The sequence below is a fragment of the Mesoplodon bidens genome, assembly GCF_964165515.1.
Source record: "Mesoplodon bidens genome assembly, chromosome: 19".
Taxonomy (NCBI): Eukaryota; Metazoa; Chordata; class Mammalia; order Artiodactyla; family Ziphiidae; genus Mesoplodon; species Mesoplodon bidens.
The window spans coordinates 13,456,937-13,484,455 of record NC_138179.1 but is presented as its reverse complement, the minus strand read 5'-3'; the positions used below and the strand labels follow the sequence as shown (position 1 = coordinate 13,484,455).

The 27,519-nt window shown below is 35.3% G+C and overlaps 1 protein-coding gene across 5 annotated transcripts in view; it reads left to right on the top strand.

The window, feature by feature from the left end:
• Positions 1–27,519, top strand: part of NF1 (neurofibromin 1) — a 260,760-nt gene that overhangs the window by 92,782 nt on the left and 140,459 nt on the right. For all 5 annotated transcript variants that reach the window (XR_014013948.1, XM_081218712.1, XM_081218713.1 and 2 more), the window contains exons 12-16: positions 738–869; positions 9,813–9,947; positions 13,260–13,373; positions 24,027–24,106; positions 25,659–25,782. Coding sequence is in view for 4 of the 5 variants with exons in the window: in XM_081218712.1 (XP_081074838.1) it covers positions 738–869; positions 9,813–9,947; positions 13,260–13,373; positions 24,027–24,106; positions 25,659–25,782 (585 nt within the window). In the remaining variant the exon portion in view is untranslated. The remainder of the gene's footprint in view (positions 1–737; positions 870–9,812; positions 9,948–13,259; positions 13,374–24,026; positions 24,107–25,658; positions 25,783–27,519) is intronic.

Genomic DNA, 27,519 nt, shown 5'->3' with positions numbered 1-27,519 from the left:
AAAGATACACTTTCAAATCAAATAGGCACTACAAACTAGAATCAAAGCTAAATAAACAGGTTAAACTGTAGAAAAATATTTACATAAAATAATTACTTTAAAAAAATATTTAGCTATGATCATTTTGTCTTTGTGGTGATCATTAGTCTTCTTATGTATTGTGCCATCATTGCATATCAATATAAGATTATAGGTTTACTAATAGCTTTATCTCATTTACTAATTTCATGTTGTAATTATCATTGTTGTTTGTCTGTAGGCATATAAGTAATGGTTTATCACATATTCCTTCAACACTGTGTTGAACCACTAATCTCTTTTAAAACTGATAATAGCATTCTTGCCTTGGGAAAATATATACTGTATATGCATATGTTTCTGAAATGTATAAAACATTAAACTTATAAAAAAGAAAAAGATTGCCTACAGAATTAGCCCTCTAAAAACTTTGTTTTTCAGATTCACTAGATTATCAGTGAGAAAAGACAGTCTCAAATGCTCACACTTATGTAGTGAGTGATTTGTTTCATGTTCATTATGATATTTTAAAATAGATGTATGGTTTGGTGTTTGAATTAAAGACATTACTTGAAGACTTTGGAAATCATAGTGTGTGTTTGCATGGTCTCAGGAAATTTCTCACAAAGTGATAAACCATAAAACTACAGTGATTACCAGAGCATATAACTCATGCAAATTTGGACTTTTCCTTTCTTATGGTCTCTGTTTTTCTCCAGTCTGCATTGGATTGGTGGCCTAAGATTGATGCCGTATATTGTCACTCAGTTGAACTTCGAAATATGTTTGGTGAAACACTTCATAAAGCAGTCCAGGGTTGTGGAGCACACCCAGCGATACGAATGGCACCGGTAAGATTAATCATGAATTTTGAATTCCACCTTCTTGCAATTGCACTTTCAGTGTCTTTATCCCATTCTTGCTGTTTTGATTTTTTTAGAAAATCAAATGAGACCTTTCTTTTCAGTAAGTATTGTGGTATGTTGAATACTGCAATATTGTTGCAATACTAGTTAATGATGTATGTTTTCCAGTATTTCAGTGGGTTTAACTTTACTTTTCTTAGAGATATTTTCTAACAAAATGTTGTTAAAATCTTAATGAATGTCACTTTTTCTTTCTTTTTTTAGTTTCTTTTTCCTTTAATCTTTCCTTATGAATCAAAATATTTTGATTAGCTCCTCATCTTTTGGGGGTGAGTAAGGGAAGCTGACTCCTGGGTTAGAGTGAATGTTCCTACTAATGCACAGTTTTGCCCATTGGATGCTGAATATTGCACACAGGAAATTACAAATAAAATTTAAAGTTTATATTTAAAATAAAAATATTTCATATTTCATTAAACATGCTTTGAACATTTAAAATGATAGGCACTTTGATATTAAAGTTTGACTCTGTTTAAACTTAATAAAAGTAGATATTTTCCAATAAGCATTTTCACAGATTAATACTCTTAATTTGGAAACTCATATAGAACCAATTTAAAAAGACAATTAGAAGATGGTAGAAGCCATTTCTTGGTATTCACATATAGCCGGCGTATTATACATGGCAACTCTTGACATTGATTGGTAGTGCTGTGTCTTCTGCTGCTTATTTTCTATTCTTTTTGGCTACTGTCTCTCACATGATCAGATGCCAACCGGTCACTGTTTTGCATGGCAGTGGGCTTCTGTGGCTGTATGTATGACCATTGTAACTACCTCAGAAAAGTCCTTGGTTTCTTTGACTTTTCTGTGTATAGTTACCATTTAGTCACATCACGTCATTTCACATGAAAATGTGGCATGTTTTCACCTATTGGTTTTAATAGTAAATTAGCCACTTCACACTTAAAAGATAATTTAAACAGCTTTCTTCCTGGCATACATCTCTTTTTCCAAGTTCCCTCAGTCAGTAAAATATTTTGGTTTTATACAGTTCTAGTTCACTCTGATCCAGTTGTCAGCCATTGTTTCTGAGGATTGTTTATCTTAGATGTTCAAATAGAGAAGTTTGCTATACCATATATTTTGGGATTATTTAGCCCAAAAAATTATAGCCAAAAGAGCATGGCAGTCATGTTTTATTAAATAAAATGCAAAGTTATCTTTAGTTTTTGTAATGCCAAGTACTTAATTTTTTAAAAAAATGAAAATTTCAATCCAAGTATAAATTAATTGGAGATAAACATAAATAATAGCTACTTAAATGTTATTAACTTGACATGCATTTTTTAAAAGTTTTAGAAAATGACTTAAAATAAACTGTTTAAAAATTATTTACTGACCTATTTATTCATTCCAGATATCCTCTGGGAAGTTAGAACTTTGACTTTTTAATTTTAATTAAATTAATTAATTTATTTATTGGCTGTGTTGGGTCTTCGTTGCTGCGCACGGGCTTTCTCTAGTTGTGGAGAGTGGAGGCTACTCTTCGTTGCGGTGTGTGGGCTTCTCATTACGGTGGCTTCTCTTGTTGCGGAGCATGGGCTCTAGGTGTGTGGGCTTCAGTAGTTGTGGCAGGTGGGCCAGTAGTTGTGGCTTGCGGGCTCTAGAGTGCAGGCTCAGAGTAGTTGTGGCACATAGGCTTAGTTGCTCTGCAGCATGTGGGATCCTCCCGTACCAGGGCTCGAACCCGTGTCCCCTGCATTGGCATGTGGGTTCTTAACCACTGCGCCACCAGGGAAGTCCCAGAGCTTTGACTTTTAAGTTTTCTGCCTCTTTCAGTAGAAAATTAATGGCCACCAGTAACAGGAATTGGTGGAAAGTTGGTATTCATTTCCAATTTGACTTCAGTATCTAGTTTACCAGCTGTCTATAAGAAAAATGAAAGAAAATGAAACTAAATTATTTTTTTGAACAAAAACAAAACTTTATTGGTAGTCTGAAAATGTTCCCCGCATTTAGAAGTTATTTTACTTCTTAGCCCTAGTTATTAGCTGATCCTAGGAGCTATATACTATACACACTATTTATGATAAGTATTTCATAAAAGCCATAACTAGACTTACTTTTGGTCCCAGGACACCTGTGATAAGAATTTAGTTTTTATTTCTAATTATTCTCTGAAAGTATCAGTATATATATATAGTTTTCAAAAATCTTTCTTAAGCTGTTTATATCCATGTATTTATATGTATACATGTGTGTGAAATTTTTTTAAGGCATATATTTTTTTAAATAAACGTATTTATTTATGTCTGCATCGGGTCTTCGTTGCTGCGCGCAGGCTTTCTCTAGTTGTGGCGAGTGGAAGCTACTCTTTGTTGTGGTGTGCGGGCTTCTCTTTGTGGTGGCTTCTCCTGTTGTGGAGCACGGGCTCTAGGCATGTGGGCTCAGTAGTTGTGGCTCACGGGCTTAGTTGCTCCGTCGCATGTGGGATCTTCCTGGACCAGGGATTGAACCCGTGTCCCCTGCATTGGCAGGCGGATTCTTTTTTTAAAATAATTAATTAATTAATTAATTAATTTTTGGCTGTGTTGGGTCTTCGTTGCTGTGCGCGGGCTTTCTCTAGTTGCGGTGAGCGGGGGCTCCTCTTCGTTGCAATGGACGTGCTTCTCGTTGTGGTGGCTTCTCTTGTTGCAGAGCACGGGCTCTAGGTGCGCAGCCTTCAGTAGTTGTGGCTCGTGAGTTCAGTAGTTGTGGCTTGCGGGCTCTAGAACTCAGGCTCAGTAGTTGTGGCGCATGGGCTTAGTTGCTCCAGGGCATGTGGGATCTTCCCGGGCCAGGGCTCGAACCTATATCCCCTGCATTGGCAGGCAGATTCTTAACCACTGTGCCACCAGGGAAGCCCAGCAGGCGGATTCTTAACCACTGTGCCACCAGGGAAGTCCGTGAAATTTTATATGTTTTTGTATTTGTACATAATGGCCAAGGGACGGCTTCCTCACTGATACTCTTTTTTTTTTTTAACTTTTTATTTTATATGGGAGTATAGCTGATTGACAATGTTGTGATAGTTTCAGGTGTACAACAAAGCAACTCAGCCATACATATACATGTATCCATTCTCCCCCAAACTCCCCTCCCATCCAAGCTCTGGCTGATACTCTTATCAGGGAAAATAATCATCAAATCTACTATGAAATAATTTTTTAGGATAAGAAAATGCTTCAATTTGGATGATCCTTAAGGTGAATCTTACCTCTCTTAAGCCTGGTGAGTGAACAGTCTGACAACAAACATAGGAAGTATCAAATTTCCGCTAGCTGCCAAGCACATTGTTAATGCCAGGGAAGCATGATGAGCTAAACAGTCACAGAGATGCCAGTCTTGTAGGTTTTGTTTGAAAACTTCTAATGAAGAGCCAACTACAGTGCCCATAAAGTCTGGAAACAGTCAAATATACATAATAAATGGTTTAGAGATACTTTACATCAGGGTTTCCCATCTTTGGCACTACTGACATTTTGGCATGGTTAATTCTTTGTTGTAGGGGACTGTCCTGTGCATTGTGGGATGTTTAACAGCATTTTTAGCGTCTACCGACTAGACACCAGTAGCATCTCTTGCCCCCCAGCCAGTCATGAAAAACAAAAATGTCTACAGACATTTTTCAGATATTCCCTGGGGGACAAAATTGCCCCAAGTTGAGAACCACTGTATGACATGATATGTTCAGTGGGTTGTCCTTATTTTCATTGCCTCAGATAATCTGTGGCTCTGATAAACCTTAGCTTTCCGTTTGCAGCAGAAGTAATCAAGGATTTCATTGTGTCAAGTTAAAATAATATGTGTTTCTAGGCTTTACAACTACTCTGTATTTTGGATATGGATAAATTTCTTTCTGTGAAGAGCCAAGTATTTAAAAATTTTTCTCCAACCAAGATCAACTCATGTCCCTATCACTCCCAGCTATCATGATCCTCTCTCTTTTTTTGGAGCCCTATAGAACCCTTCTGATTCTTCCATAAGACAGCACTGAAGGGAGGGTGGGATTAATTGGGAGGTTGGGATTGACAGATGTACACTATCGATACTATGTATAAAATAGATAACTAATGAGAACCTACTGTATAGCACAGGGAACTCTACTCAGTGCTCTGTGGTGACCTAAATGAGAAGGAACTCCAGAAAAGAGGGGATATATGTATATGTATAGCTGATTCACTTTGCTGTACAGTATAAACTAACACAGTATTGTAAAGCAACTATACTCCAATTAAAAAAAAAAGAAGTGGCACAGGAGATCAAATAAAAAAAAAACAAGATCCATACACACACACACACACACGCACACAAAGACAGCTGCAGATATTTGAATAAAGTTATACTGTACTGCTAAGGGTTCTTTAAAAGTGTGTGTAGGTATGTGCTTTGTTTCCTCTGTTTTTACAGCTAAGGAAACTGAGGCACAAGTACTGTTAAATGAATGACATATCATCACATGGTTAGTAAATAGTCAATATTCAGTCCAGTGTCTTTCCAGTTCTTCAGCTGTCTTCCCCTACCCTTGTTTTAGCTTGATGAAAGCAGGAGCCTTGTCTGGCTTGTCCAGCACCCAGTTCCTGGTCCCTAGAACAGTGTCTGGCATGTCGTAGGCATCTAGTACATTGTTGAATTTCTTACTTGATCTGCTTTCAAAACCCTCCTCCATCTGGTATGCTTCTCTTCTGGAAAGAATCTTCATTGCTTTTCTTCAATGAAAATGACATATTAAGGTCTGAGTTTAGTGTTCTACATGTGGTATAATAATTGATGAAAACTGTTAACCTGCTGTGTCTGCATATGATGTTTCTACTAAAACAGTCAAAGATTGCATTATTTTAGATTAAGCTTTTAATCATTTAAACTCTTTAGCCTTTTTCATATGAACATTGATCCGTAGCTTCTCCATTTTGTACTTTTGTAGTATTTTTTAAAATTTGAGATATTTATCTCAGCACTAATCATTTATGTTTTAAAAATAAGATACCCTGTTAATATGTGTAAATTCTGCACGAAAATTTTCCTTCTTAAAGGGGATCCTGGCTCAGCACATGCTTCTTACATGCCTATAATTCAGTAATGGCCTTAATTAACTTAACAGATGGTTTCGGCCCTTCATAAACACCTGAGTACTCTAATTCATGAACTTTTTCCTGGGCATGACTGCCTCTTCTCTTTGGCCAATGTGCGTATACCAGGTTGGATTCCTGCTATTATTTGCAATGTGGAAGATTAATTAATAAACTAATGGATGGTTTATTTTTCTTACATTTCTAGCCAAGAAATATCTTTCTTCTTTAGCATGTTAGTTTTGACTTTAGGTAACCCACTAATGGTTACTAATTAAAAGGTATTTGAATTGAAAAATTTATTTAAATTTTTCAAGTCTTTTTCCCCTGGTTTTATTGAGATATAATTGACCCACAGCACTATATGAGTTTTCCCCCGGTTTTATTGAGATATAATTGACCCACAGCACTATATGAGTTTAAGATGTACTGCATAATAACTTAAGTTTCATATACTGTGAAATGATTACCAAAATATGTTAGGTTAACATCCATCATTTCATATACATACGAAAAAAAAGAAAAAAAGGTTTTTTCCTTGTGATGGGAACTCAGGATCTACTTTCTTAACAACTTTCCATACAGCAGTGTTAACTATAGTCATCATGTTGTACATCCCCAGTACTTATTTACCTTATAACTGAAAGTTTGTATCTTTTGACCATTTTCATCCAGTTCTCCCAACCTCTACTCCCTGTGTCTGGTAACCAGAAATCTGAGCTCTTTTTCTATGAGTTTGTTTTTTGTTTTGTTTTGTTTTTAAGATACCACATATAAGTGAGATCATACAGTATTTGTCTTTCTCTGTCTGACTCATTTCACTTAGCATAATGCCCTCCAGGTCCACTCATGTTGTCCAAATGGCAGGATTTCCTTCTTTTTTATGGTTGAATAATCATCCATTATGTGTGTGTGTGTGTGTGTGTGTGTGTGTACCACAGTTTCATGGCACTTGTTTCCATGTCTTGGCTATTGTAAGTAATTAATGCTGCAGTGAACATAGGGATGCAGATATATCTTTGACATAGTGTTTTCATTTTCTTTGGACAAATACCCAAAAGTAGAATTGCTGGATCTTATGGTAATTCTATTGTTAATTTTTTGAGGAACCACCATACTGTTTTCCCTAGTGGCTGTACCAGTTAAATCCCACCAGTAGTGCACAAGGGTTCCCTTTTCTCCACATCTTCACCAGCATTTGTTATCTTTTGTCTTTTTGGTGATAGTCATTGTCACAGGTGTGAGGTGATAGCTCATTGTGACCTTATTTTCATTTCCCTGATGGTTAGTGATTTTTTCTTTTTTATGGTTAGTGATTGGAGTACCTTTTCATGTGTCTGTTTGTATGTCTTCTTTGGAAAAATGTTTATTCGTGTCCTTTGCCCCTTTTAAAATTGGATTATTTGGTTTTTGCTGTTGAGATACGTGAATTCTTTACATATCTTGGATATTAACCACTTATCAATTTATGATTTGCAAATTTTTTTCCATTCCCTAGGTTGTCTTTTCATTTTGTTAATCATTTCTTTTCCTGTGCAGAAGCTTTTTAGTTTGAAAAACAACACCCCACTTGGTATTTTGTTGTTTGTGCTTTAGGTGTCATATACAAAAAAAATCATTGCCAAGACTCATGTCAAGGAGTTTTTCTTTTCTGTTTTCTTCTGGAAGTTTTATGTCTTTAGTTTAAGTCTTACATTTAAGTCTTTAGTCTATTTCAAGTTAATAATTGTGAGTGGTGTAGAATTTTTCAAGTTTTACATTTTCTATTAGGCAGCCATGCTGGAACAAAATTTGTATGCTGCTATCTGAGATTGATATGATATAATCAAACTATTATTTACTTTTTGGAAATGGTTAAATAAATAGATAATTTTTATATCTGCTAATTGTTCTCTGCTCCGTTTTCCTGTGCAATGGCTGCATCATGGAAGAACAGTTACACTTAGTGACATTTTAATAAATAAATTTGTTTAATGAAAGTTTTACCTTGATCTACGGTGTTACTTCGACTTAGAATGAAAAGAAGTTTAATGGGAGCAAACAGTAAAAACAGCATTTATTAAATATATCTGGTAAGACGTTTGTTGTGGGATTATAAATATAAAAGCAACTTGTATTTGTAAGTTTTGCTATTTATTTTCTGTAGTGACATTCCTGTAGTACATTAGATAGTTTTTCTTCCACACTGAGGACAAAAACCTCCAGTGTTCTCGGGCATAATAACAAATGCATTTCTCACACGTAAACATTGACAATAATTGCTGTATGTTATAGATATGCATCTCTACTTTTTACCTTTGAAGTTCAGCCTTTTACAAGGACATTTTTATTATGAGTCCATAGATGCTGGATATTCTCCTGTCTTTGTATTTGCATATAAAAACATACATGTCAAAAGCATACATTTTTATTTCCTTTTAAAGGAAAAGGGGGGGCTTCCCTGGTGGCGCAGTGGTTGAGAATCTGCCTGCTAATGCAGGGGACACGGGTTCGAGCCCTGGTCTGGGAAGATCCCACGTGCCGCGGAGCACTAGGCCCGTGAGCCACAACTACTGAGCCTGCGCATCTGGAGCCTGTGCTCCGCAACAAGAGAGGCCGCTATAGTGAGAGGCCCATGCACTGCGATGAAGAGTGGCCCCCGCTTGCCACAACTAGAGAAAGCCCTCGCACAGAAACGAAGACCCAACACAGCATAAATAAATAAATAAATAAATAAAGGAAAAGGGGAAATGTTTTGTAAGAATAGATAGAAAGGTGGTATTGGATCCAGAATATAATTGTTGGATTTCCGGTTGAATAACATCCATAATTATAGTATTAACACAGCATCTGCCGTAGTATCTCTGTAAGTGAGACACATTTTCCCTGATTTAATTTTTCTCAAAGAATTCTTTCTCTGTTTTATCAGTGTTCTTCAGGCAAAATACATGCATTCTGTAACTTGAGAGAGATGGAATACCATTAAAGGAAAAAGAAAATCTTACAGTTAAACTGTTAAATACAGAGCTTGCCTGTATAGCATATCTCATCAATTCTAAGAAGTACCTATTTAACATTTCTGAAATTGGGGTTCATCTTATTTGTATGATGTCTTACAGTTGACAGTGAGTTTTCATTCCTTGTGGTACATAAAATGATGATGCATCTTACAGTTGATAACATCATTGATTCTATGAAATATTTGTGTATACCTGTGTGAGATGTTTTGTTAAATGAGTTGCTCACTGTTTGTATCTGTGAGAGCTATAGAATAAATATTTTATCTCTCATATTTTCACATTTGGAAAATTGTTTTTAACTTAGGAGTCAACCTTATATTAAAGCTTTTAGGGCTTCCCTGGTGGCGCAGTGGTTGAGAGTCCGCCTGCCGATGCAGGGGACACGGGTTCGCGCCCCGGTCCGGGAAGATCCCACATGCCGCGGAGCGTCTGGGCCCGTGAGCCATGGCTGCTGAGCCTGCGCGTCCGGAGCCTGTGCTCCACAACGGGAGAGGCCACGACAGTGAGAGGCCCGTGTACCGCAAAAAAAAAAAAAAAAAAAGCTTTTAGTATTTTAGCAGATTTTCACTTAAACTTTATTAGATTATATAAGAACAATGTTGCAAAAATAATTTTTATTTGCTTTTCAAGCTTAATTATATTAATCTCATACTTTCTATTGAACGTTTCTACTAATACTACACATTTGGTGGTGTAAAATATGTCCCTTTATTTTTCAAAGCTTTTTAAAAATAGATTTACTTGAAAAAGTTGAATAGCCGTTATCCTGATTCTGATGTCTGATTCTTACAAGGTGAATGTCATGTTTTTGTTTTTAGAGTCTTACATTTAAAGAAAAAGTAACAAGCCTTAAATTTAAAGAAAAACCTACAGACATGGAGACAAGAAGCTATAAGTATCTTCTCTTGTCCATGGTGAAACTAATTCATGCAGATCCAAAGCTCTTGCTTTGTGTAAGTATTTTTTATAAAATGCCTTGAAATTATTATACTAACTTAGTTTGGTTTAGCTGAAAAGCCAAAACCTTGAAGGTGATTGTTAGCTCGAGATCACTTACTGACCTTCCTGATCATACATGAAACCTAAGAGATCCCTAAGAAAATAAACTTACAGAGAATACTAATATAATTAGACCAGATTTCTTAACCTTTTGTCTTAATTTTTCTTATCATTAAACTAACATACTTTGGTAAGATCTTCTGTGCATACCCGGCTACCAGATTATATATTATTCAGGCATGATCCTGGGATGGGGTTTAGATGTAATGAAGCAACCATAAATTGAGTGCTTCCTATATATACACAGTTGGTTTTTTAAGTCTCCAATTGCTATTGCCAAAAAATTGAGTTTTTCCATCCCCCTTTCTTCCTGTCATCAGCCTTTTAATATCACTGGCTTTGCCTATGTATACTGTATTGGGAGGAAAAGGAGTTACAAATGGGTATGGTTAGCGCTCAATTATTGTGGTAACTCTGCTCTTAGCAACCTCAGATGGTATTAGATTCCTGAAAGCATCACTGTAGTACACACAAGATAATTAGGAACTAACAAGTGAAAATGAGTGACAGTTATATGAAAGGATGAAAAACATGGGTTCTGGAGACATATTAGCTATGTGATTTGGGTGACTTAACCTCTCTGTGTTTAGTTTTCTTATCTGAAATATTGTGATGATAATAATAGTTCCTACCTTAGCTTGTTAAGCAGACTGAGATAATACGTGTCATGCTTTTAGGAACAATGCAAAATAAATGCATAATGAGCACTAAATAAATGTTATGTATTATTACTATTAATAAAATACAGTTAACATTAACACTAATATTATTAATGCCCCAAACATAACAGAAATATATTGTGAAGCTCATAGGATAACATATTTAACCCCTGTGGAATTTCTTCAGTCCTTGGAGAGCAACATACAGAACGATTTCCTATTGCTTTGTTCAGCAACAGGGTTTTTAAGTGGTAAGGGTACTTTTAATTTTGATGGTATATTTTTCAAATTACTGTACTTTAGGAGTTCATAACTTGATGTCCATAGTTTCAAGAGTTCTTTGAGTCCTCTGAATTAAAAAAAGTATTTATGTAAATATTTTTTCTGGAGAGAAAAGAGATGAGAGAGAGAGAATTCCCCAAAAGATTAGTGATCCCCCAAAAAAGGCCTATATTGTTTTGAACTCTTTGAAAAGCCCGTCCAAACTTGGGAGTCTAATAGAAAAAATTGTTAGAACTTTGGTGTGGAAAAAGTCCTAAAATCTATCATTAAGACTTTATAAAAGGAATGAAATAACTTTTTCCCCTCATTTCTTTGTTATGTAGCCCAGGTTACTTGTGGTGGTGTTTCATCATGCATGTCATATATTAGCACCACTCTGTTTGCATAGCTATAATTCAGAATCAGAGAATACCAGTGCCTTCTGTGTTAAATATTTTATTGTCAAGAAACAAGAATTTAAGCAAAAAGTGCTGTTTTCCACGTTTAAAATTTAGCAAGCAGAAAAGGATCATTTAAAATAGAAGTTATTTTCTTTGCTGCCATCTAGTGGTTAAATAACTTTTCTCAGAGTAATCAAAGGTAAGTTAAAGTAGTGAAAGATTCATTGTAAATATTTGATTATTTTATATTTTACCTATAAAAATCTAAATCTTAGTAAATAGGATAAATATAAGAATAACCATTAAGTGATTTCAGTCATGGTTTTTTAAAGTAATGTGATTTTATTGTCTTCTATCTCTACCTCTCTATCCTAATTCATACTACTCTCAATTTTTCAAGCCTCCTAATTGCTCAGCTGGCATCATCTCTTGCTTCCTTTTCATCATTTCTCTGCACTAAAGTTACAGTGATATCTTCAAAAAGCAAATCTTACGCTTCCTGCCCAGCTTAAAACCTTTTAGTTGAGGTTGCTTTGGGAATAAAGCAAACTCCAAATAGACCTACATGGTTTTGCAGCGTTTGACTCCCACCTACCACCTCTGCAACATCTATAGCATTATATTTGTCGTCTTTACTCTAGTCATGATGGCCTTTCACTCCCTCTTACTACATTCCTTCATGCCTATCCATGCACTTGCAGTTCCTCTGCCTACAGTATCCTTCCCTGTCCTCTTCACATAGTAATTCCTAATTCTGAGCTGTTATCACTGCCCTAAGGAAGCATCCCTGCCTATACCACATTTCCCTGTTACAAATGCTCATAGCAGCATGTAACTTCATAGTTCTTTCTCATGTGCAATTTAAACTTGTTGATCTAATTATTTTATTGATGTTTGTCTTTCCCACCAGACTACATGCTCCAAGAGGGTAGGAAACATGTCTTTTTCACTTGTTGTGTCTTTGGTGTTCAGTAAATGTTATTGGGCTATTAATGAATGAATACAAATGTCAGAAAAATAGGCAAACAGTTTTTGAATTATAGAAACACTGGGGTGAGGGCTTACCTTAATTGTTGTCATGGGAAAGGCACTAATTGAATTGGCCTCACTTAAATGAACCATATATGCTTGAAGTGTAAATAGATTCTTCCAAGTTATAGGAAGCATTTTAGTCTCTTTAAGTAGGTAGACATTCACATTTATCTACTGCTTTGTTTTGTATACAATGTCTTTCCACAATGAAAAATCCTGAAGTATGGGTATCTGGAGGTGTGGATTCTAGCCCTGTGTGGATTTGGGTAGGTCCTTATACTGGAAAAGAGGGCTATGCAGGATAATCATGTAGTCCTCATCAAGCATGCACATTCTTTGCCTTTCATCACAACAATTTTAAGATCCCAAACCAGAAGTTCCAAATCAGAGGTATATTATTTAGCCAATGTAGTGTTGCCGAAAAAAAATTATTTACTTCTATTATTGACGTAATTTCTTAACTGAAAAACTAATACCTAGTTTTTGTTTTCTTTTAATTAGGATTTTCTCTGGATATTATTCACATTAATGAACAAGTATAGATGTAGATTAAGAGAATTCTTAACAAAAGCAGTTTTGATTTTTTTTTTAAATCCCACAATTATTATTATTTTTGAGGTAAAATTCACATACCATGAAGTTTTTACCTGTTTAAAGTGTACAATTCACTGGTTTTGGTATATTTACAAGGTTGTGTAGCCATCACCACCATCTAGGTCTAGAACATCTAGAACATTTTCATCACCTCAAAAATAAACCTAGAACCCATTAGCAGTCAGTCTCCATTCCCTCCACCCTTCAGCCTCTGTCCATTGATTTTTTTTTTAATTGAAATTTGCTTTTTTCTTTGCAGAATCCAAGAAAACAGGGGCCTGAAACTCAAGGCAGTACCGCAGAATTAATTACAGGGCTCGTGCAACTGGTTCCTCAGTCACACATGCCAGAGATTGCTCAGGAAGCAATGGAGGTAAGGGGAAAATGAATTCTAGGCTCTTGAAAGTAAAGTTGTAACTATGTACATTCCTTTTTTTAATCTATTCCTTTAAAATTTTTTCTTTAATTTTTATTTTATTTAAAAAAATTTTAATCCAATTTTTAAAGGTTATTTTCCATTTACAGTTACTACAAAATATTACCTATATTCCCCATGTTATGCAATATATTCTTGAGCCCATCTTATACCCAATAGTTTGTACCTTCCACTCCCCAGCCCCCCAAACTCCTGCCTGCCCCCCAAACTCCCTCCCACTGGGAACCACTAGTTTGGGCTCTGAATCTGTGAGTCTGCTTCTTTTTTGTTATATTGACTAGTTTGTTGGATTTTTTAGATTCCACATATAAGGGATATCATATAGTAGTTGTCTTTCTCTGTCTGACTTATTTTCACTTAGCATAATGCCTGCCAAGTCCATCCATGTTGCTGCAAATGGCAAAATTTCTTTCTTTTTTATGGCTGAGTAGTATTCTGTTGTATATATACGTATTCATTACCTCATCTTCTTTATCCATTCACCTGTTGGATGAATGGACACTTAGGTTGTTTCCATATCTTGGCAGTTGTAAATAATGCTACTATAAACATTGGGGTGTATGTATCTTTTCTAATTAATATTTTTGTTTTTTCTGATATGTACCCAGGAGTGGAATTGCTGGTCGTATTGTAGTTCTATTTTTAGTTTTTTGAGAAAAAAACTGTTTTCCACAGTGACTGCACCAGTTTACATCCCCACCAACAATGTACAAGGGATCCCTTTTCTCCATATCCTCATCAACATTTGTTATTTGTGTTCTTTTGGTTCATTCTGACAGATGTGAGGTGATATCTCATTGTGGTTTTGATTTGCATTTCCCAGATGATTACTGATATTGAGTATCTTTTCATATGCCTGTTGGCCATCTGTATGTTTCTTTGGAAAAATGTGTATTCAGTTCTTTTGCCCATTTTAAAAATCAGGTTGTTGTTTTTTTGATGTTGAGTTGTATGAGCTGTTTATATATGTTGAATATTAATCTCTTATCAGTCATATAGTTTGCAAATATTTTCTCCCATTCAGTAGGCTGTTTTTGCATTTTGTCAATGGTTTCCTTTGTTGTGCAAAAGCTTTTAAGTTTAATTAGGTCCCATTTGTTTATTTTTGCTTTTATTTCCTTTGCTTTAGGAGACAGATCTAAAAAAATACTGCTACCATTTATATCAAAGAGTGTTCTGCTTATGTTTTCCTCTAGAAGATTTATGGTTTCTGGCCTTATATTTAGGTCTTTAATCCATTTTGAGTTTATTTTTGTATATGGTGTTAGAGAATGTTCTAATTTCATTCTTTGACATGTAGCTGTCCAGTTTTCCCAGCACCACTTATTTTCTTCCATTGTTGTTTTTTAAATTAATTAATTAACTTATTTTTGGCTACATTGGGTCTTCGTTGTTGCGCGGGAGCTTTTCTCTAGTTGCAGCGAGCCGGGGCTACTCTTCATTGCGGTGCGTGGGCTTCTCACTGTGGTGGCTTCTCTTGTTGCGGAGCACAGGCTCTAGGCACATGGGCTTCGGTAGTTGTGGCACATGGGCTCAGTAGTTGTGGCTCACGGGCTCTAGAGTGCTGGCTCAGTAGTTGTGGCTCACAGGCTTAATTGCTCCCTGGTATGTGGGGTCTTCCTGGACCAGGGCTCAAACCCATGTCCCCTGCATTGGCAGGCGGATTCTTAACCACTGCACCACCAGGGAAGGCCAGTATGGTCATTTTAACAGTATTGATTCTTCCAATCCAAGAACACGGTGTATCTTTCCATCTGTGTGTTGTCTTCAGTTTCTTTGATCAGTGTCTTATAGTTTTCGGAGTATAGGTCTTTTGCCTCCTTAAGTAGGTTTATTCCAGGGTATTTTATTTTATTTTTTTGATGTGATGGTAAATGGGAATTGTTTCCTTAATTTCTCATTCTGATAGTTCGTAGTTAGTGTATAGACATGCAGCAGATTTCTGTGTATTAATTTTGCATCCTGCAACTTTACTGAATTCATTGATGAGCTCTAATAGTTTTTTGGTAGTGTCTTTAGGATTTTCTATGTATAACGTCATGTCATCTGCAAACAGTGACAGTTTTACTTCTTCCTTTCCAATTTGGATTTCTTTTGGTTTTCCAATTTGGATTTCTTTTAGTTCTTTTTCTTCTCTGATTGCTGTGGCTAGGATTTCCAAAACTATGTCAAATAAAAGTGGCAAGAGTGGACATCCTTGTCTTGTTCCTGATCTTAGAAGGAAATGCTTTCAGCTTTTCACCATTGAGTATGATGTTAGCTGTGGGTTTGTCGCATATGGCCTTTATTATGTCAAGGTATGTTCCTTCTGTGCCCACTTTCTGGAGAGTTATTATCATAAATGGATGTTGAATTTTATCAAAAGCCTTTTCTGCATCTATTGAGATGATCATATGATTTTTATTCTTCAGTTTGTTAATGTGGTGTATTACATTGATTGATTTGTGGATATAAAAAAAAATCCTCGCGTCCTTGGGATAAATCCCACTTGATCATGGTGTGTGATCTTTTAATGTATTGTTGAATTCATTTTGCTAATATTTGGTTGAGAATTTTTACATCTGTGTTCATCAATGATATTGGCCTGTCATTTTCTTTTTTGTCATAGCTTTGTCTCATTTTGGTATCAGGGTGATGGTGACCTCGTAGAATGAGTGAGGAAGCATTCCTTCCTGTGCAGTGTTTTGCAGTAGTTTGAGAAGGATAGGTGTTAACTCTTCACTAAATGGTAAAATTCACCTGTGAAGCCATCTGGTCCTGAACTTTTGTTTGTTGAGAATTTTTTTTATTATTGATTCAGTTTCATTACTGGTGATTGGTCTGCTCATATTTTCTATATCTTCTTGATTTAGCCTTGGAGACTGTACATTTCTAGGAATTTGTTTTTTTCTCAGTTGTCCATTTTATGGGCATATAATTGTTCACAGTAATCTCTTATGATCATTTGTATTTCTGTGGTATCAGTTGTAATTTTTCCTTTTTCATTTCGGATTTTATTCTTTTAGGCCCTCTCCCTTCTTTTCTTGATGAGGCTGGCTAAAGGTTTATCAATTTTGTTTATCTTTTCAAAGAACTGCTCTTAGTTTCATTGATCTTTTCTGTTGCTTTTTTAGTCTCTGTTTTTCTTATTTCTGCTCTGATCTTTATGATTTTTCTTCTACTAACTTTGGGTTTTGTTTGTTCTTCTTTTTCTCGTCCCTTTAGGTGTAAATTTAACTTGTTTATTTCAGATTTTTCTTGTTTCCTGAGCTAGGCTTCCTCTTAGAACTGAGGTAATCTTCTCTCTTAGAACTGCTTTTGCTGCATCTCATAGATTTTCGTGGATCGTCGTGTTTTCATTTTCATTTGTCTGCAGGTATCTTTATTTCCTCTTTGATTTCTTCAGTAACCCATTGGTTGTTTAGTAGCATATTATTTAGCCTCCATACGTTTGTGTTTTTTGTAGTTTGTTTCTTGTAGTTGGTGTCTAGTCTCATAGTGTTGTGGTTGGAAAAGATGCTTGATATGATTTCAGTTTTCTTAAATTTACTGAGACTTGTTTTGTGGCCTAACGTGTGATCTATCCTGGAGAATGTTCCATGTACACTTGGAAAAGAGTGTGTATTCTGCCGCTTTGGGATGGAATGTTTTCTACATATCTGTTAGTTGATATAGACTAATGTGTTGTTTAAGCCCAGTGTTTCGTTATTGGTTTTCCGTCAGGATCTGTCCATTGATGTAAATGGTGTGTTAAAATCACCTACTATTATTATGTTACTGTCAGTTTCTCCCTTTATGTCTGTTAATATTTGCTTTATGTATTTAGGTGGTCCTATGTTGGATGATAAAAAGAGACATCTCATTATTATTATTATTTTTTTATTAGTTTCTGCTTTATAACAAAGTGAATCAGTCACGAGACATCTCATTATTGCAAAGGGTTCTAATCCATCCAGAAAATAAAACTTTATATGAGTCTAATAACAAAGATTTAAAATATATAAAGCAAAAATATAAAATTTCTAAATATATAAAAACATGTAAAGTAAAAGGAGAGATAGACAAATACAGTTATAGTGGGATACTTGAGCATACCTTTCTCAGTGTCTGATAGAATAAGCGAGCAAACAAATAGTAAGGGTAGAAGGTCTGAACAACCTGGTTATCAGATTTGACCTATTTGAAACTTACAGAGCACTGCATTCAATAAATGAATTTTCTTTTCCAGTACACATGGAACACTTAGTATATCTTGAGTATAATGCAAGTCTCAACAAATTCTGAAGGATTGAAATTATCCAAAAATTTTTTTAATGACTACATTGAAATTAAGCTAGATAGCAGATAACAAAAAGGTTTATGAAAGATCAAATGACTAAACAGTTGACGCTTGAACAACATGGGTTTGAACTGTGCAGGTCCAGTTGTATGCAGATTTTTTCAAAAAATATGTTGGAAAACTTTTTGAAGATTTGCGACAATTTGAAAAAACTTGCCAATGAATTGCTAACCTAGAAATACCAAAAAAATTAAGAAAAAGGTATGTCATGACATAAAATATATATGGATACCAGTCTATATTATCATTTTTTGGGTCATTTATTTTATTACACTTTTTTACTTTTTCACTTTTTTAAATTGAAATATAGTTGATTTACAATGTTGTGTTAATTTCTACTGTACAGCAAGGTGATTCAGTTATACATACATTCTTTTTTTTAATATTCTTTTCCGTTATGTTTTAATCACAGAATATTGAATGTAGCTCCCTGTGCTATACAGTAAGACCTTGTTTATCCATATATTATCATTTATAAATCTATTATAAAAAGTTAAAATTTATCAAAACTTACACACACACTTACAGATTGTACAAGGCATCTTTCACAGTCAAAAGAAAGATAAACAAATGTACAGATGCAGTATTAAATCATAACTGCATAAAATCAACTGTAGTACATACTGTACTACTGTAATAATTTCATAACTGCATTTTGTTACTATTTTGGTGAGCTCAAGTGTCATGAGTATCCACTTAAAATGCTATGTGAGGCTCATAGTCTCTGCATGAGCAGTTTATCTCACCAGTAAATTGTGTATCAGTAAAAAGTGATCTCTTGTGGTTCTCGTGTATTTTTCATCATTTTTAGTGCAGTAACATACCTTGAATAACACCATGTGACCCATATGAAGTGCCACTAGTGATGAACGCAGAAAGAAGTCATGACATTACAAGAAGTTGAATTGTTTGATGTGTGCTGTAGGTTGTAGACAGCTGTGGTTGTCTGCCATTTCAAGATAAATGAATCCAACGTAAGGGCTATTGGTTGTGGCGGGGGGAATGGAAATTCATGAAGCTGTTGCTGCAGATACTCCAGGTGGCATGAAACCTTGCACTTTTTGTGAAATATCTTTTTATCTTGTACTGAAAAGGCAGCTTTTATGTGGGTGCAGGATTGCTATAAGAAAGGTATACCTATTGACTTCAGTATGATTCGAGAAAAAGTAAAGTCTTTATCTGACAATTTGAAGCAAAAGGAAAGTGAAGGATCTAAAAGCTGGAGAATTTAATGCCAGCAAAGGATCATTTGATAATTTTAGAAAGAGGTTTGGCTTTAAAAATGTCAAGGTAAAGGAGAAGCAGCTTCTGCTGACCAAGAGGCAGCAGATGAGTTCCCAGACGCCATTAAGAAAATCATTGAGGGGAAGGGATGTAAGCCTGAACACGTTTATAATGCAGATGAAAGTGCGCTACTCTAGAAAAGAATGCCACAAAGGACATTTATTAGTAAGGAAGAGAAGCAAGCACCAGGATTTGTGCAAATGCAGTTGGGTTTATGATCAGAACTGCCCTTATTTATAAAGCTTCTAACTTCCAAGCCTTGAAAGGAAAATATAGATACCAGTTGCTAGTCTTTTGGTTGTACATCTAGAAAGCCTGCACAGTGAGAACGCTTTTTCTGGATTAGTTCCATCAATGCTTTGTCACTGAAATGAGGAAGTACCTTGCCAGTAAGGGGCTACCTTTTAAAGTTCTTTTGATACTGGACTATGCCCCTGGCCACCCGGAACTCCATGAGTTTAACACTGAAGGTGTCAAAGTGGCCTGATTGCCCCAAACATGTCTCTAATTCAGCCTCTAGATCAGGGGTTCATAAGGACCTTTAAGGCTCATTACACTCGGTACCCTGTGAAAAGGATTATCAACGCTATGGAAGAGAACCCAAATAGAGAGAACATCATGAAAGTCTGGAAGGATTACACTATCGAAGATGCCATCATTGTAATAGAAAAAGCTGATTCATCTTGTAAACATGACGTAAACTTACAGTATTGATAAATACAGTACAGTACTATAGATGTTTTTCTTGATGATGTTTTAACAACATTTTCTTTTTACTAGCTTTATTGTAAGAATATAGTATATAATATACATGACATCCAAAATTTGTATTAATCGACTATGGTATTGGTAAGGCTTCCAGTCAACAGTAGGCTATTAGTAGTTAAGTTTTTAGAGAGTCACAAGTTATATGTGCATTTTTTACTGCATGGAGGGTCAGCACCCCTAACCTCATTGTTCAAGGATCAAACTGTGCTTTGTTTTTACTCATATCCTGCTCGTAAGAAAGTAAATTAGTACAACCATCATTAAAAATTGTTTTGCAATATATCTACAAAAGCTAAACATATGACTTAGCAATTCTCCTCCTAGGTATGTATCCAACAGAAATGTATATGTATGTTTACCAGAAGACACATACAAAAATATTAATAGCAGCATAATTTGTAGTAGGCAAAAACGCTGGAAACAACTCAAGTGTATCAACATTATCATTCCACTTATTAAAGCAATGCAAAAAGAACAAGCTACCACTAAGTACAAAGCATGGTTGAATCTCACAGACGTAATATTGAGTGAAAACAGCCAAACACAAAAGAGAACATGCTGTATGATTCCCTTTATTTACATAAAGTTCAGAAACAGGCAAAAATACCTATGGTGATAGAAGTCAGAACAGTGGCTACCTTTGTCAAGAGCTGATGACCGGAAGGGAATGTGAAAAAGGCTTCTGGGTGTTAATAATGTTGATCTGGGTAATGGTTATATGAGGTATATTCATTTGTGAAAATTCATTGAACTATATATTTAAGATTTGCTACTTCATTATTTATCATGCTTTATTTTACCAAAAGTGTTTCAGCACTCATTGTTACACTCATTGCTTGTATTTGTGTACATTGTTGTTGGTTCTATAAAACAGTATATACTTTGCATTCTTTTTGGAAGGCTATTTGACAGTATTTAGCAGGAGCTATACAGATGTCCATTTTTCTGTCCAAATAATTCCATTCCTGTAATTTTTTAATCCTGTGAATATAAGTTAAAAGGAAAAAGCTGTACACATATATGCTTATTTCTCTTATTTGTAATAGAACATTAGGAGAATTTTAAATATTCACTAGTAAGAGAATGTGTTAATATTCAATAACAAGAGAATGATATTTCAATTTGGTGAACTGATTGACATATATACACTAATATGTATAAAATGGATAACTAATAAGAACCTGCTATATAAAAAAATAAAATTCAAAAATTCAAAAAAAATCCATTAAACCATGCAGATCACATAGCAATATGGAAAAATATTTATGAAATGTGAAATGAGTATAATGTGTTTACAGTTTTGTTAAAATATATGTAGAAAACTTAAAAATGGAAAGGAACATGAAAAGGAAAACATTCATGTTAAGGCAGAGAAAAGGCTAACACATTTTCTTTGAATATTTCAAAAAAACGTTTTGTCAAACAAAAATGTTACAGAATTTGCCACTTTAAAGTGTCAGTAAATTGTACTAAATTTTTGCACAATAGTAACAAAATTGAATGTTAATTTGTGCTGTTTTTCCTTGATATGAGAGGTATAACCTATATAACCTATATAATTTTTGACGATTCTCACAACGAATTGCAGTTTTCACTAAACATCTCAAAATAATTACAGTGAAAGTATTTGAAATAAGGAAATATAGGTCTGGTGTTTATGTAATTTATAACTTTTGGAGTTACAAAGTTGAACAAGATTAGAAATTTACTTATTTTTCCTAATGTGAGGCAGGTTATCATTGCAGCTGTATTTGCAGTTTATGCATTTAATTTGGTTTTTAAGAGAAGAAATCAGATCTCATTATGTGTTCCAAACAGTGTTTCATTGGAATTTTAATAAAAGGCTTTAAGGAGGAGTAAAGAATCTCCCAATGTGCTGACCAAGGACTGAGAAGAATGTGCAGAGCTGAACAGTGTGCGTCTGGGGGAAACATCGTGGAGCTGGAGTTAGGATAGGGCTGGTTTGAAGGAAGAGTCTAGTTTTACTCTTTATACCTTGATGGCATTAATTTATTTAATAGTAGTGTTTTTGTATATTAGTTGTATATTCCTGTTAATGTTCTGTGAGCCAAATCCAATTTCAATTCTGTGGTCAATTGAGGTATTTTAGGATAAATAATCTGCTATGAAATACAAAATCTATTTTCCTCCCCTTCTCTCCTTTTTGAAAAATAATTTGTCCTGTCTGTTCCAAAAGAATTTGTGGCAAATAAGATAGCTCCTACTTTATCTTATGGCCTAGAAGTAAAATTTTTTTTTTCAGACTTCATGGACTGACTTTATTTTTTATTTTAATTTATTTTAATTATTTTTTTTCTTATTAGTCAACCATTTTACACACATCAGTGTATACATGTCAATCCCAGTCTGCCAATTCATCACACCACAACCCGCACCCCACTCCGCTTTCCCCCCTTGGTGTCCATACGTTTGTTCTCTACTTCCGTGTCTCTATTTCTGCTCTGCAAACCGGTTCATCTGTACCATTTTCTAGGTTCCACATATATGCGTTAATACACGATATTTGTTTTTCTCTTTCTGACTTACTTCACTCTGTATGACAGTCTCTAGATGTATCCACATCTCTACAAATGACCCAATTTCGTTCCTTCTAATGGCTGAGTGATATTCCATTGTATATATGTACCACATCTTCTTTATCCATTTGTCTGTCGATGGGCATTTAGGTTGCTTCCATGACCTGGCTATTGTAAATAGTGCTGCAATGAACATTGGGGTGCATGTGTCTTTTTGAATTATGCTTTTCTCTGGGTATATGCCCAGTAGTGGGATTGCTGGGTCGTATGGTAATTCTATTTTTAGTTTTTAAGGAACCTCCATACTGTTCTCCATAGTGGCTGTATCAATTTACATTCCCACCAACAGTGCAAGAGGGTTTCCTTTTCTCCACACCCTCTCCAGCATTTGTTGTTTGTAGATTTTCTGGATGCCCATTCTAACTGGTGTGAGGTGGTACTTCATTGTACTTTTGATTTGCATTTCTCTAATAATTAGTGAGTGCAAGAGGGTTTCCTTTTCTCCACACCCTCTCCAGCATTTGTTGTTTGTAGATTTTCTGGATGCCCATTCTAACTGGTGTGAGGTGGTACTTCATTGTACTTTTGATTTCCATTTCTCTAATAATTAGTGATGTTGAGCAGCTTTTCACGTGCCTCTTGGGCATCTGTATGTCTTCTTTGGAGAAATGTCTATTTAGGTCTTCTGCCCATATTTGGATTGGGTTGGTTGTTTTTTTTTAATATTGAGGTGCATGAGCTGTTTATATATTTTAGAGATTAATCCTTTGTCCGTTGATTTGTTTGCAACTATTTTCTCCCATTCTGAGGGTTGTCGTTTTGTCTTGTTTGTGGTTTCCTTTGCTTTGCAAAAGCTTTTAAGTTTCATTAGGTCCCATTTGTTTATTTTTGTTTTTATGTCCATTACTCTAGGAGGTGGATCAAAAAAGATCTTGCTGTGATTTATGTCAAAGAGTGTTCTTCCTATGTTTTCCTCTAAGAGTTTTATAGTGTCCGGTCTTACATTTAGGTCTCTAATCCATTTTGAGTTTATTTTTGTGTATGGTGTTAGGGAGTGTTCTAATTCCATTCTTTTACATGTAGCTGTCCAGTTTTCCCAGCACCACTTATTAAAGAGACTGTCTTTTCTCCATTGTATATCCTTGCCTCCTTTGTCATAGATAAGTTGACCATAGGTGCGTGGGTTTATCTCTGGGCTTTCTATCCTGTTCCATTGATCTATGTTTCTGTTTTTGTGCCAGTACCATATTGTCTTGAGGTAAAATATTTTTGTGTGTATTAGTTTTGGAGAGATCTCCTTACTTTGGGATTATTTTTATTTTCCATAGAGTTCTTTGAGACTTATTGAAATTATTTTGTTTGTGTCTTAAAGCACTTTTTACACATGTATATTGCTATTCTGAATTCATCAGTATATAACTTATGTGTATATACCATTTAAAGTAAGACTGATAGGAATAAAGTAACTTCATTTTTTGTATATATATATTATATATATATATAATACATATAATCCCCTAGAGATTTTGGTTCTTCAGAGTTTTTCTGTTGTGCCCTATACTGTGTGTTGAGGCTACAATTAAGTAGCACAATTTGTTAGCATTTGTAAAATAAATACTCCAGTGTTATGTTTCCCATAACTCTTTTGAATAAGTCTTCTCTTTCTCTTTTTTAAAAATTCAGGCTCTGTTGGTTCTTCATCAGTTAGATAGCATTGATTTGTGGAATCCTGATGCTCCTGTAGAAACATTTTGGGAAATCAGGTATATGCACTGTTATTTTTTAATTCAATTTAACATTCTATTTTGTATTTTTTGTCTTTGAGTATTAACTCTGTAGTACTTAGTTTATTGTAAAACTATTCATTTATACCTCCAGAGGTTTTATGAGTTTGTATTTTATTTGACTTGAAATTATTAGATTATTTCTTGTTTTAACTGTAAGAACATTTTGTCACAGCAGTTTAGAAAATAAATTTTTAAAAATTGTGCTAAATTTCATTAGCCAAACATAAGTACTGTTATTTGGTATGTTCTCTTCTATTTCGGATTTTTACGTGGTTACAACTGTGTTTTAAATTGATTTTTACAGTTATAAGCTTAGAGTATTAAAATTTTGTAATGTTAATAGTTTATTTCAGTTTTCTAAACTATGATCTTTCATACATTTTCGATAATACCAGTGTTTTTGGTGGATGAATTAATACTGAATATCTGCTTAGAAGGCAAAATATATATAAATTTTATAATTTATTTCCTTGGTTATATAAATTATTACTTTTCACTGAGCACAGAGGTAACACACTGAGGAAAATGTAAGTGTGCAAGCCTCAGGTTTTGTCATTTTCTTATCATAGAAGTGGGTACACCAAGTCACTTGGCAGCTGAGTTAAATCCTAGACTCTGAAGCAATGCTTTTTGATAGTAATGTAATGTGAACCACATATGTAACTTAAAATTTTCTAGTTGCCACGTTCAAAAGTAAAAAGAAGCAGGTAAAATTAATTTTAATAGTGTGTTTTTTAACCCAGTATATATATAATATTTTTCAACATGTAATTAATATAAAAGTTATTAATAAGATATTTTACATTCTTTTTTTAATAAAGTCTTCAAAATTTTTTGTTTCATACTTACAGGACATCTTAATTTAGACAAGGCATATTTCAAGTGCTCAGTAGCCACATGTGGCTGGCTAGTGGCTATTGTGTTGGACAGTGCAGCTCTAGAGTAGGAATAAGGAAACTTTTTCTCTAAAGGGCCAGGTAGTCAATATTTTAGGCTTTGTGAGCCAGGTAGTGTCTTTTATAACTATTCAGTTCGGCTGTTGGGACATGAAAGCAGCTATAGACAATATGTAAATGAATGAGTGGGGTGTGACCGTGTTCCACTAAAACTTTATTTACGAAGGCAAATGATGGACTGGATTTGGCCTGCAGGCAGTCGTTTGCAGACCCCTGCTCTAGAGCATTAGGCTCACATACAGTCTGTGCTGTGCACCTGGTCTATAATTTTTTCTTGAGTCCTCTGCAAGAATGAGATGCATGGATGAAACAGCTGGGAGTTGGGAGAGTAGGGGGCTTAGAAGTACTTGCTTTTTTTTTTTTTTTTTTTTAACGTAATCCGTATACTTACATCCTTTGATGATCATGCTATTAACATTTTGATAACCATTTCTCTAAAACAAATCCTGGAAAGGAAAGTAAACTTCTCTAGACTTTGTCCATTATTAGAGAATGCCATTCTTATGGACTGATTTTATCTGCATTATGTTGTTTGTTGACAATGCTGGTAACAGTGAACTTTGTTTCTGCAGCTCACAAATGCTTTTTTACATCTGCAAGAAATTAACTAGCCATCAAATGCTTAGTAGCACAGAAATTCTCAAATGGTTGCGGGAAATTTTGATCTGCAGGAATAAATTTCTTCTTAAAAATAAGGTAAGCAAAGTGACATCTTTCAAAATGGAAGAATATTTGGAATGGTAATGAGAAGAGATTAAGGAAGTGAGTATTAGCCAAATTAAGTCCTAATTCAGCTCCTCTCTCCTACAGTCTTCAAGGGAAATTTTGTGCAGAAGACAATGGCTGACAAATCAACTCTTTAAAAATTATTCTGAGCCTTTAGTAGCCTTAAAGCCACAATCCCGATCAAGTCTAGCTGAGTTAATCAGGACTCTGTGGGGCAGTCCTAGGAGGAGTGGGGGCTGCTATAACCAAAGAAGATTGAGTAAAAACATAGTCTGTCTCTCCTCTCAAGTTCATACATAAGACTTGAATCCTATGGCTAGGCTAGCCCAGAGAATGTTATCTATCTGTATATGTAAAGAAGCTGAAGGGAAGAGATTGAGGGCCCTCAATCTAGGTTTATTTATATTTCTGCGAGAAAGCTTTTACCTCTTGAAAATATCAGGAGTCTTCTTCCTTGGAGTTGAGTGAAAAGTTTTGATCCTGAACTATTGAAGTATGGTGAGAAGGTTTTGGGGGCTAGAGAAGAGCCTTAATTTTTTTTTAACATAAAATTTCTATAATTAGTCAATTAAAAAGTTCTTCTATTACAGAATAATTTTAGGAGTACTTGATTCAGTGAATTTTTATCCATTTCTAGAATGGATAAAATCTATGAGAAATCTTTTTTTTTTTTTTCTTTCGCGGTATGCGGGCCTCTCACTGTTGTGGCCTCTCCCGCCGCGGAGGCTCCAGATGCGCAGTCCCAGCGGCCATGGCTCACGGGCCCAGCCGCTCCGCAGCATGTGGGATCCTCCCAGACCGGGGCACGAACCCGTGTCCCCTGCATCGGCAGGTGGACTCTCAACCACTGCGCCTCCAGGGAAGCCCTATGAGAAATCTTAAAGGCGTCAAACGCGTATGCTTTTCAGTGTACCATGCAGCTTGTTAAATTTTCTTTGTTTAGAAATGGGCTAATGGTAAGTTGGATTTATTTATATCTGGCTTATCTTAGTGTGTTAATATAGTGGAATTTGGCATTATTCCAAAGATAAGGAACAAGATGTTTCATGTTTCATGCCCTTGCCTATGGTATAATTCTCCAGAGTACAAGCGTTAGTAATCCAGTAATGAATCTGTAGTCTTCTGGTCAGTGAAGTCACTCTTATATATGGCTTATATACCGGTGTTAATACTGGTCCAGAGGAACTTAATCTCAAAAGAGTCAACTCGGGGCTTCCCTGGTGGCACAGTGGTTGAGAGTCCGCCTGCCGATGCAGGGGACACGGGTTCGTGCCCCGGTCCGGGAGGATCCCACATGCCGTGGAGCGGCTGGGCCCATGAGCCATGGCCGCTGAGCCTGCGCGTCTGGAGCTTGTGCTCTGCAATGGAGGAGGCCACAACAGTGAGAGGCCCGCGTACCGCAAAAAAAAAAAAAAAAAAAAAAGAGTCAACTTCCAGTTATCCTGACCATAGCACAGGATATAAATCTTATGGGAGGCAATCTTAGTCGTTTTTAATTGACCGAGAAGTACATTATATTTTTCATGTGGTAGCTTTATGTTGTTGATGTTTTACTTGTGTCTCTGTTAAACCTAGAAACGTTAATTTACATTTCTAGAATCTCTTGATTCTGATGATTTGAAGAGTGGAAAACTGAGAGGAGTTTCAGAGATACTGAGGAAACATTATTTGTACTATTGGGTTTCTAGTGAATGTTCTTCGATGTGA